The sequence below is a fragment of the Kryptolebias marmoratus genome, linkage group LG3 (assembly GCF_001649575.2).
Source record: "Kryptolebias marmoratus isolate JLee-2015 linkage group LG3, ASM164957v2, whole genome shotgun sequence".
NCBI classification, from domain to species: Eukaryota; Metazoa; Chordata; class Actinopteri; order Cyprinodontiformes; family Rivulidae; genus Kryptolebias; species Kryptolebias marmoratus.
Window position 1 is genome coordinate 5,470,115 of NC_051432.1, and position 12,009 is coordinate 5,482,123.

Here is a 12,009-nt window from a genome sequence, read left to right on the forward strand (position 1 = left end):
TTAGCCCCGCCTTGGGGCAGCTCCTCTAGTTCCTACTTTCACAGGTGATCCAGATCAGGATAATGAAGACTGCCAGTACTTAAGCCTCCAGTTGAGACCAGACCTTCGCTGGAGCATCGAACCTCCTGGGTTAGATTCGCAGCCACTGTTTTCTAACCAAGTTTGGTAACCTTTTGACTACGTTCTCTATGCCTCTTGTTTATAGATTGTTTGCCACGTCACGGAGTTACGGATTCACGGGTACTTACCTCAGGACACTTGGATACTCACCTGGACAGGATAACTGGCTTGTCAACTCCTGGATCACCTAAACGCCTCCTTCATCTCCTCCTCGCCGCTGGACACCTCCTGGGCCTGTAAGATCAAAAGAACAATCATTAAACCATCTTGCAGTGCTCAGCTGATGGTAGGATTGGTACCCGAGACTCACCCTGTTCCTCTTGTTTTCCAGATCCCACCCCGAAGCACGCACTGTATATATTAGTCACCCTGTAAATAAACACACTTACCTTCAGCTGTTGTCTCCGTGTCTGGTTTTGGTCTCGCTCTCTGGACAAGATTACCCTGCGTTCCTGTCATATATACATCCATTTTTGCCTTTCAGGTCCTGGACACAGTCGGAAAAAGTTGAGACTGTGAAGCTTTTAGCACTTTGTAATGTTGCCATTTTTCACACAGTACTTGTTAGACATTGTGACATTCAGACACTGAGGATCACAAATGTTGAAGTGTTTCACGTGTTAGTCCATTGTTAGTTTGTCCCATTCTTCCTGCACACACGTCTCAAGGTGTACGACAGTACAAGGGTGTCATCACACTTTTTGTTTTGAAATTCTCAACATGTTTTCTGTTGGGAACTCTAGGCAGGCCAGTCCGGCACCCCTGTTGTCTTCTTCATGGCTTTTTTAGACCATGAAAAAAATCATCCAGAATGTGGATGGTCTTTGCAGGGTCTTCGTGTTGTCTTAGCTGCATATTAAGAATGGAGCGGGCTCCTCTTGTGGGTCATGGAGGATTTAAGAATGCACAGAACTTCAATAGCAAGAACATGGTGGTTTATTATCATCGTAGATGCATGTTTGGTCTTGGGGGGCGTGTGGGGGAGTGTGGTTTCAGTGTATCCGTGATTTGAAGCCTGTGTACACCGTCATGACTCATAATCAAGAGTTTGAAGCAGAAGGCCTCACGCCTAGACTGCAACCCCATCACAACCACATGTGGCGGTAAAGTTATGTGAGCGTGGCGTGGTCTACTAGCACGTAGCTGCATCTTGATTCAATCTGTAGATTCATGGTCCCAGGACATGGTGCGATCACGAGCGTGTGTAATATCATTGTGGGAACATGCTGCTGACATAAAGGAGCGTGGTGAGAGCTCAGAAGGTCTGTTACGCAGAGAACAGCAGGAAAAACCTATTTTCTAAAAAGTATGATTATAGCAGCATCATGATTGCTTTCACAGTGAAAGACGTTTTCTAAATTTGCCAGGATCCAACCACGTTCAAACAGGACTGTCAAACTCAGTTAGAGTTAAATATTAACTGAGATTGGCTGAGAGCCAATCTCAGTTAATATTTACTGAAAAACATGTAAATTGACCTTGGATTTCAGATATATTGTGTCAATTTATGCCAGTAGAAAAAAAAACTACCTTTTTCCCAAGACATAAATAGATTAGAACAAACATAACTTTTTGATCAAATCATTTGAACCACATCATTAGAATCCATTTAATTATGCCTCGCTCTTTATTTATTCCTCAGTAATACATTTGATTAAACTCATCAAATCAGCTAAAATATCCCTTTTGGAATCCAAACAAACATTTTAGTTTAAAATAAGAAGAGTATACAGATATTAAATGCATACATTTAAATACAAGTAAACTTTCTGTTGCTCTGATGCAAATTAGTCAAGTCACCTGACACCTTTTCTTGGTTGCAAATTCATCGGCAACTGTTTATTCAGTCTTTGGATGATTTTTATGTAAAAATCAAAAATTACTAGAAAATACCTCAAACCTAATTTTCTCGGCATTAGAGTTGGCTGATTGCTGTGATATGTTTTCATGAAGTCTCTCAGTTTTTAAACATTATGAGAAGCAACAAAGACTTGATCAGCCACAGATTGGCAGACCAGCTGTAATACATTTAAAACATTATCTCGCAGGCCGGATAAAATTTTAACAAGAGCTGTATGCGTCCTGCAGGCCTTTGGTTTGACACATGTATTCTAACAAGTCAAGTCGGTCGTGGAGAGTGTAGCCGGGTTGTCATCCAGTGTGAATGGGGTCTTAATGTGTGCAGGATTTCTTTTTGCTATATGTTTAAACATGACACATCCCTTGAACAGATATCGTCTTGAAGGCAGCATGTAAAACTCTAAAACCCTTTACTGTACCTCTCTGTGTTGATGCCATTAAAGAAGTGAAATGACCTTTGATACGACGCCATACCATCGCAGAGCCTGAGTTTTGGGTTTGTTACTCATAAACGTCTAGATGATCTATTTTGTCTGTCTTCACATCTGTTAACGCCTTCTCCGTAATTAAGCAATCTTGTTTCTAGACAACTGCTTGTACTTTCCAGAAACAAATATAAAAAATAATAAAACTGCCCATCAACACATGCCTTTATTCAGCTACAAGCAGATGGATCCGAGCCGAGAAGCACAAATTCTGTAGGTGTCCTGAAATCAGTGAACAAACAGTTATTGTGTTGATTACTTTGGCTATTTTTCCATTTATCTGGCCTCAGATTATTCTGAGTGTTAATATCTGGGGATGTAACATTTCTTTTAAAGCAAGGGGGACCTGCTGATCATAGTTACCCCAAATACAATCATCTTCTTAACGACAATGTCTCTTCGCTCTTTTCTACATATGTGTTTCATTAGGAAGCAGTCCATTGGACAGCCCTCGCAACTTCTCACCAAGTGGACCTGCTCACTTCTCCTTTGCCTCTTCTCGAAGGTTGGCATTGTTTCTTTATGACAGCACAAGTACTTAAACATCCTCTGTTTAATTGAGTGAAATTGTTGATAGAATTACTTTTACACGCACACACACACACACACACACACCATGAAAACTCAGTCACTGACACAAAAAGAAACTTGTCTTTGTTCTGGCCTGCTCCCACCACGACTGTGTGACAGAGGCATGACAGCAGGCTGACACAGTCTGAATCAGGCGAGCTGCCAGGACCCTCATTACTCACTTCGAAGAGGCGTCAGACTCTAGGATGGTTGGAGGAGACCTCAGGGAGGACAGGCATGAGAGGAGCCAAATAGCAACAAAATCAAGAAACAAAAGTGCAGATGGCGGATATGCTCCTGTTTAACCACCGTTTGTTGTTCGTCATCAAACTAAAATAGTAACACAATGGAACAGAAAATTACAGTTTTCACCCTGTCTGTGTCTAACAGATGTTTTTTTGATGTCTTTTCTCAGGGCTGACGGTCGTAGGTGGTCTCTGGCTTCACTGCCTTCTTCAGGCTATGGCACCACTACACCCAGTTCAACGGTAGGTTTAATCAAAGACCTACTCTTAACTCCATGCAGCTGATCATTCTTAGGTTTATATTGAGCATTTTTGTTCACCTTTGCTCATTTCCTACTAATGCAGGTGTCTTTTACCCCAGTCCTACTGTGATGAGCTGTATCATGACACCATTACGCCCACAATTCACTAATTGTGATCGTATATGACCAGAACTTATTGTATGTACCGTATTTACCGGACTATAAGGCGCACTTAAAAGCCTTCAATTTTTCAAAAAACGCCAATGCGTCCTATAATCCGGAGTGCCTTGTATATGTAAGAAGTTGTAATGTTTTAGTACAACTTTATACTTGACATTTACGTCGGTGCAGTATTCTTCGAAAAGACACGGGGCTGTTTTGTTTCTCTTAATGCGCCTTATAGTCCGGTGTGCCTTATATATGACAAAAATTAGAAAATGGACCATTCATTGACAGCGTGCCTTATAATCCAGTGCGCCCTATAGTGAGGAAAATACGGTACTCCAGATGTCTAACAAATGTGCTTAATGCCTTTTTATTCTTTGCAAAACGTTTGCAAAGCTGATTTTTTTGAGATCCAGAGGTTGTCAGCTTGTTGTCTTCTTGGTGGTGTTAGTGTGTTTGGGCGTAGAGGAGTGAACATTCCTGACATCTCAGGTTTTATTTCCACAGAAGGTTGTCATTGGTGTGACCATAAAATTGTAATTACTGGCGCCCAACGCTGAAGGCAAAAGAGTGATAATGTTTCTGCCTGTGTGCGTGGGTTTGTGTTAGTTTGTCTGTCATGTTAGTAAAATATCTCATGAACCACTGGACAGATTTTAATGAGTCTCTCAGAATATAATCATTGGTTGAACATCTACAATTGATTAACTTTTTGGATCAACCCAGTTCAAGATGGCCACCGCAGCCAACTGAACATAGAAAACGCTCATTTTGGTGTGGTAGTAGCTGAGCATTATCCCCAGCAAATACTTTGAGCCTAAAACTTTGGCATCAGCTGTTGGAATCAACTCTGTCTGTCTGTTGGCAAAATATCTCATAAACCACTGGACTGATTTCAATTAAACTTTCAGAAATTAATGATTGAATGAACATGTATAACTGATTAACTTTTGGAGTCGACCCAATTTAAGATGGCTGACATAGCGAATCAACCTTAGCTAACACAAAAATTGCTTTAACTTTGTCAAATTTACAGATATTGAGCTAAAATTTGATGTGGTAGTAGCTTAGAGTTAGTCACAACACATTTTCTAAGGGCTTACAGATCATAGTGAGATATCACAATATCACTAGAAATTGCACAAAATGTTTCTTTCAAGGTGTGACCAAATTGGGTATTATACTGTCGTTTCTGATGATCTTAGTTTGAAACTCTGGCACTAAAGGTGGTAGGCGATGTGCAATCCTTCAACGGTTTTTTGTATTATTAGCTTTATATTGTTCAAACTCATTCATGCAGCTTCAGTCAGCTGGAGAGAGACAAAGCACAACAAGCCTCAGTGGTTGAGTTTATGAATGAATCCAAACTGGAACTCTGATAACGCTCCAAAAATTAAAATTGACAGTTTGTAAAATAAGCTGCTGTCTGACCTGCACCAGCTATGACAGTCCAGCGCAGCAGTGTGAGGATGGAGTGGAACATGTCGGCTGACCTCATTCACTTTGAACCTTGACCAAAGTGGAAATACAACAGAGCCAGAGTTGATAAATCTAGCAGCTATATGAAAAAAATAAATGCCCCGTTGTGTTCAAGTCTTCCTAAAAACTTAAAGAGAACATTTCTTCATGATTCCCAGTTCAAAGTGACTGAAATCAGGTGAGCTGGCAGGACCGTGCCCCACATTAATCACTTGGAGGAGGCAGCAGAGTTTGGAGGAGGCCTCGGGGAATAAAAAGGAGCAAAAAAAAATTAATAGAACTGACAGCAAGTGATGCTGGTGGAATTTCTATTTTAGTTTAATGAGAAACTACTAGAGGCAGCTAGTTAAACTCTTGATGGGATTTGGTATCTTGAGGATTTGTAAATGCACTTGTCTTGGACTTCCCTGGCCACCGTGTAAGTCATTAAGCCTTTGATAGGGTTCCTGCGTTTGTATGCAGCAGCTGTTGGGACCTTGCTGACATGCAGGGACTTGTAGTCATTCTATTATTGGCTCAGCAGCACCACAGCATTTAACTCAGGGTCCACATTTTTTTTACTCCAGCCCAACAGGACGTGATAATGTGCTTGTTTGTTCACTGTCCAAAAAGTAGAGTAGCACTCCAACACACACACACACTTTGCTAAAAAACAGCTTCAAAAAAGACTAGCATTGCTTTGAACCTTTTATGTGCTCAAATATTACAGTAATTGTTTACCGCAGGAACCATACATGATCACCAAATGAATTTAGTTTGATCACATTAAACAAACAATGTCACCCAGTTGTTGTCCAGGTTTTTTTTTTATTTCCACTGGGAATAAAACAGGAAAGTACCTTTTACATCCACCACAGCCTTATTTCCTCATTGCCGGCAGCAGATTTACATTACTTGTTTTCCCCCAAGAGGACAGGACCGTTTGAAAGAGAAGGAAGTGATGTTATTTTGCTGAATTCCATTAAAAAGTATAAACGATTGTTTACCAGGAATTTGACTCAGTTTTTATGTCTTTGTGCTTTGAATACATTTTTCTAACGTGCTAACAACAATTCTCACCCAGTGTTTCTTCAAAAAGAGCATTCTTTTTGTTTTTCTTCCTCTGCTGATTGTCTGACTAGCAGTCTTCCTGGCCTCATTTGTCTTCGGCTCCACTTTTTGTTGTTGTGTGTTGTCAGTGCGTGCAGTCTGTGCTGTCTCTAAGTCCTGAGCTGTACACGGTCATCTGTGTAAAATTGTCTGTAGTTTGGTGGAGGACGTTGAGGACGTGCAGGTAGGAAGGTTAAACTCCAACAAATGCTGTTCAATAAATGAAGACGAAATTAGACGTATGGATGAAACCTGGTGTTTGATAGGCGGCAGAGCAGAACAGGAACCTAAAACTGCCTGAAACTGGCTGAACAGGTGCAGAAAAACAGAAGACAGAATATTTAACTGAAAAGACTGGCAGAAATAAACAAGGAAACATGCCTATAAGGGAAATCTAAAACAGGAAAACACCGGGAACCCAAACCGCGTCACAGTCCGTGAAAAGACTTAGCAGACTCCTGCAAACTGGTACAGTTTTCACATCCGCAGCTACCTCTCAGTCTAATGGACAGTGGAGCAGGAATTGGACCTTAGGATTGCTGGACAAAATGTAAGTCTTGGTGAAACTGAGTGTGAAGGGAGTATCAGCGCTGCGCTGTATGTGCCTCATCAGTGTTTCCGAAGATGGCCGCTCCAGTTTAACGATGACAGCGTTCTTCAGCGTACATATATGTATCTTGTTGTCTTTAAAAGATATAAAGACTTTACTGTGACTCTGCCTTTATATGAGGCAGTTGTAGCTCAGGTAAGGGCTTCTCAATGTATCTTTAAGCAAAGCACAAAACATAATCTTTACCTTGTTTAAATACATATAAAAGAAGAATATGTTAAATTGTGTTTTCTTTAAGTGCTTCCTTTCAGAGGTTACAACACGAAAAGGACACACAGCAGATGTGACAGCAGAAGCTTCAGCTTTCCCTCTTTTGTTACGTATTTTTACTGCGGCAACCTCTGCGCTCCATCCATTCTCAGATCTAAGATTCAGCTGACAAAGTGTGTCCTTGTAACACAAAACTTGTGGCTATCAAACTCCACGCCAAATGATTTCTCCTCCTTCACCGCAGCGTGAAAGTAAAAATGCACAGAGATCGAGTGTTTTCATCTCCAGTTTTATCAAAGAAACCCAAGAAGAACAACCACATGAAAGAAAGAGGATTGTGTATTATTTCATTCGTTTTATTCATTCATTTGGCTGCCTTTAAAATCAGCACAGAGGTCTGAGATTTTTCTCTTATGGTCTTTTTTTATCATTTTCACGAATGTGAAAGAATTTATTTGCATTTATTCTAATGTATAAATCAGCAACAGTACTGAGAAATTTATGTGTTGAAGTTTTGCCCTGAAGTGATTACAAGCCACAGTTGCAATTAAATGTCATTGCTACACAAACACACACATTCTTGTGTGCCTTGAGTTTGTACTCGTGAGTCTCGGGCGTTAGTTAAAAGCTTTTGACTTGTAAGAACATGTAAAAAAGCAGGACTAAAAATAACTAATCAGTTGCTAAGATATGATCGACCTGATTTATCTGCAACTCATAGCTTCAGCTTTTGGGGGTGGGGTGTGTGTGTGTGTGTGTGTGTGGGGGGAGAGCAGAGCTAATTGAAAAGATTTGTAACCAATTTTTATTTCTGCTTTCCTCTTTTCATAACCAAATCAGACCAGTGAAGGATGATGTAAAGGGCCAACTGAGACAAATGAAAGGCAGCGTTGGTAGCAGTGAAATGGGAACTGAAGCAAACACAGAGACAATAACAATGTTCACTTTGGTCTGAAAGTAAATTGTTTCGAGCACAAGAGCCTTCCCTGAGAAATGAGCACCGCTCAGATCCATTTGGTAAAATGTCCATTTGGGAAATGAACCTCGATGCGCGTGATTCTCAGGTAGATGTGTCAGCTGTTAATCCACTCCCTGCACATTTCCCTTTCCCTCTTAGACCAAATCCACTCCTCTGCATTTTTTTCTGTTTTTCTCATAGTATCGCTTTTCACTGACCACCTCTTCTGGATTACCCCCCTCCCCCCACAGCTAGACGTACGGTGGGAAAATCATTGATCTCTTTATTTAGTGGTGAGATGAGATTTAAGATGGCTGCTGTGTCTCTCAATGCTCTTCTTCACCTCTAGCACGCCTCTCCCTCCCTTCACCCCATCAGGTTTTACTGCTCTGCTGGTTCTTACATGGACCATTACTCGCTTGATTAGTTACAGTGGGACGCTTGCACGCTGAATAAAAGCAGATGAGAAGAGAAGTTTGTGTGTTTCTGCGTGTTTAGACACAGTTCAAGTTGGGCAGAAAGCTGCAGGGTCTGCATGAAGTGTAAACAGATCTAAAAATTGAAGAAAATAAAACTTCAAAGATAAAAAAAAAAAGTTGAATATTAAACAGCTTCATTGCAGCGGGGCAGTTTTTATACTGGGACCAACTTATAGATATTATTTGTCCTAAGTGGTCATCTGGTTAAAATAAATTGACATTATAAACAATTGGTGAAATCATTACATTTTAATATTCATCATTGATTTGAATAAAGTAGGTAAAATGGTCATTTGAACACAACATTATACAAAAGCAAAAAGAGGAAACAAAGTTGTTGCTCAGCAAGAGAGGCTGGAGAGGTGGAGGCGTGGTCTGGAGAGGAGAGGGATGAAAGTGAGTGACTGAGATGAGACGGGTGTAACAGTGAAGCTGCAAGGAGTACAGAAGGTGAACGAGTTTAAGTGCCTGGGTCAACCATCCAAAGCAACGAGGAGAGGTGGAGAAAGGAGTGCAACAGGCTGGAGTGGATGGAGCCGAGTGTCAGGGGTGATTTGTAACAGGAGGACAGCTGCAAGAGAGAAAGGAAAGGTTTACAAGATGGTAGTGAGGTTTGGAGTGGTACTGGAAGCAGAGCTGGAGGTGGCCAAGATGAAGATATAAAAATTTTCAATGGGAGGGGCCAAAATGGGCAGGATTAGAGATGAGTTTATCAGAGGGACAGCTCAGGTTGAGAAGTTTGAAGACAACATTAGAGAGGCTGAGATGGTTTGGACATGTGCAGAGGAGGGACAGTGGATCTATTGGACAAAGGATGTTGGATATGAAGCTGCAGGGAGGAGGAAGAGAGGAAGAGGAGGTTCATAGATGGAGTGAATGAGGACACACAGAGGGTTGGTGTGACAGAGGGAGGATTCTGAGTAAAGATGGAGGCAGAGGATCCACTGTGGTGACCCCTAAAGGGAGCAGCTGAAAGAGAAAGTGTGTTTACACTCTAAAGCTCAGACAAATAATGAAAATTTATTAGTTACATATACGTCATAATTTCAATAAAGCGTGTCATTTCTTTGAAGTTTAACACTGAGCAGCAAATTTATTTTGCTGTGCTTTTTTGCCATTTAGTAATGTTAAGTTTCTCTGCAGTCTAAAACAAGCCAGTTGAAAATCTAGATAATAACATTTCAGTATTAAACTATAAAAGTGTTCAAACCAATGACGCACACAGAGATGTCATTTTTCTGTGCAGACTTTATTGCGTGACTTTTCCTCTAGCTTAGCGATTTCAGCACGTCTTAGATTTCCTGTCAGATCAGAACGTTGTGGCATTTATTCCTTTTTCATAACATTTTCATTTGCTACTCCACATAAATTTGCACGAGTAAATATTAGCGTGTCTTCTCTGCCAGACTTTGATCTCACAGGTGCCCTCTCTGTTGCAGCTACTGTACGCCTGGTGCAGAAGTTAAAAATGTGTTATTGTTGTTTGTAATAAAGGGAGAGTTGGCCTATTTGTACAGTAGGAGTCTCAACACATTTATAATAGTGTAAAGTGCAAAAGTCATGCTCAATCCATGTGACAGTAGCATTTTTACATCTGAACAGTGTCTGAAACTGGCACAAAACAATAGGAAATCTGGGCCTTTATTTATATACTGCATATGGGTCAGCTTCATTTAGAAAATTTCTGTATATTTTGCTTTTCTTAGACCCCCCAAAATAAGAAGACAAATAGTTTGTTTTGTTACAACACAAAACATTTGATATTTACGAAAATAAATGTTCAGATATTTAATGTATAACCTGATCATTAAAGGAGGCTGAGAACATCTGTCGTTAATAATTCTGATGGGATTTTCTCGAGATCACAGGTTGATAATTCTGTTGTCTGAAGATGACAAACTCAAGTTAACGAGATGATTGGGGTGCAAAAAGAAGTGTCTCTCGTTTCTCCCGTCTTTCATCATTCAGTGATGCCGTCACGACATTTAGATAACGGTAACATATCGATCAGCGATGGATGTTCCTCGATGTGACATTTGCAGCTTGAATCAGTTGCCAGCATGACTGTGCTCGTTTCTGACGAAGTTTCACTTTTATTTAATTGTGATTTTGAAGTCATTTATAGTTGTCACAAAAAAAGAGCCTTTCGGGGTTGAAATGAATCCATATGTTTACTCGTTTACTTCAGGTGAACAAGCTTTGTTATGTCAAGATAAGATCATGAAAATTAATTTCTGCCTTTGCTCGGCTCACGTGTGTTTTTAAACAATTTTGAACATTCGGAGCAGAAAATAAAGTCATAATATTGTGCAAATTTTATTTTAACAACATTTTCTGTAGAAACGTCCAGATTTCACTTTCCTCTTTGGCTTCGGACTGAATGTCAACTTTTACGCCATTACTAGTGTCAAGTTGTTAATCCTAAGCACACAAACCAGCCACAACATTAAAACCAGCTTCCTATAGGTGAACGCTCATGGGTTTCCTGAGTTTTCTCAGACCCTCTGGGATCTTCAGGGCGCGTGGTGAAGTCACCTCACAGATGCTCTTATCAGGAGAGGTTAGACCTTGAGCACTTCCTGAGCAGTTATTGTAAAACAACAAAGAGCATTGTCCTGCTGGGAGGAGGCAGCTTCTGTCTTGAAGTGCCGTTGCCGTGGGGATGGCTTAGATCTGCAGCAGCCTGTAGTCGAGTTTTTGAGTCAAATAACATCTACTTGAATAATAAGAGCTAAAGTTTCCCAGCAGAAAATTAGGTCATTCTATGAGGATCGATGTTGTTGTCTTCACCTTTCACAGATTTAAATTTTGCAGCTGATTAGTGTGTTCTGCATGTCTTTGAGTGAATGCTGATTTAGCAATAATACTATTGTTTTCCTGTTTTTGGCAGTCTAGCTATTTCTGCAGTCTTTGTCCTATTTTAGCCATTCATACCGTGAATCAAAACGTTCAGCTCATTCAGGAGATGGATGCTATGGCTTTAGTTTAATATAACTTTTTATACTTTTATATAAAATATTTAAGTTTTTTTTACAATTATTTTCTCTAGTGAAATACACCTCTTCAATTCCTTAAAAAAATATTGTTCTTTTTGAAATCTGTTTCAGAGTACTTGCTCTATTTTTGTTTTCTTATGCTCTTTTTAGCATTTAGGTAGCCTTTTACTACTTGTAGCTTTTAGTTAGTATTTTGCCTCTTTTAGCTTTAATAACTCAGTTTCAGCTATAAAGTCTTTTGGCTCTCAGCATTCACAGTACATTTTTGCAGAAACTGTATTTCCATTAAAGTCCTCCTAAAACGTTACCAAGTGTTGAACCTGACTGTTAAGTGATCCGTCTGTTCCCCCCCCATCATAAAAAGTACAAAGTAAATCTAAGTGAAGAGAAATACTCTCTGGAACTGTGTGGGAAAAAAAGCTAAATAGTTAGAAAACACTTTTCTTTCATTACATCAGTCATAGCCAACAACTTTTCACTCAAAGTTTTGTTGTGCTCATA

At 40.1% G+C, this 12,009-nt stretch overlaps 1 protein-coding gene across 4 annotated transcripts in view; it reads left to right on the plus strand.

The window, feature by feature from the left end:
• The window catches only part of mast1a (microtubule associated serine/threonine kinase 1a), a 110,224-nt gene that overhangs the window by 57,517 nt on the left and 40,698 nt on the right, over window positions 1-12,009 (plus strand). For all 4 annotated transcript variants that reach the window (XM_017430492.3, XM_017430495.3, XM_017430493.3 and 1 more), the window contains 2 exons: window positions 2,895-2,970; window positions 3,451-3,523. In XM_017430492.3, the coding sequence (XP_017285981.1) occupies window positions 2,895-2,970; window positions 3,451-3,523 (149 nt within the window). The remainder of the gene's footprint in view (window positions 1-2,894; window positions 2,971-3,450; window positions 3,524-12,009) is intronic.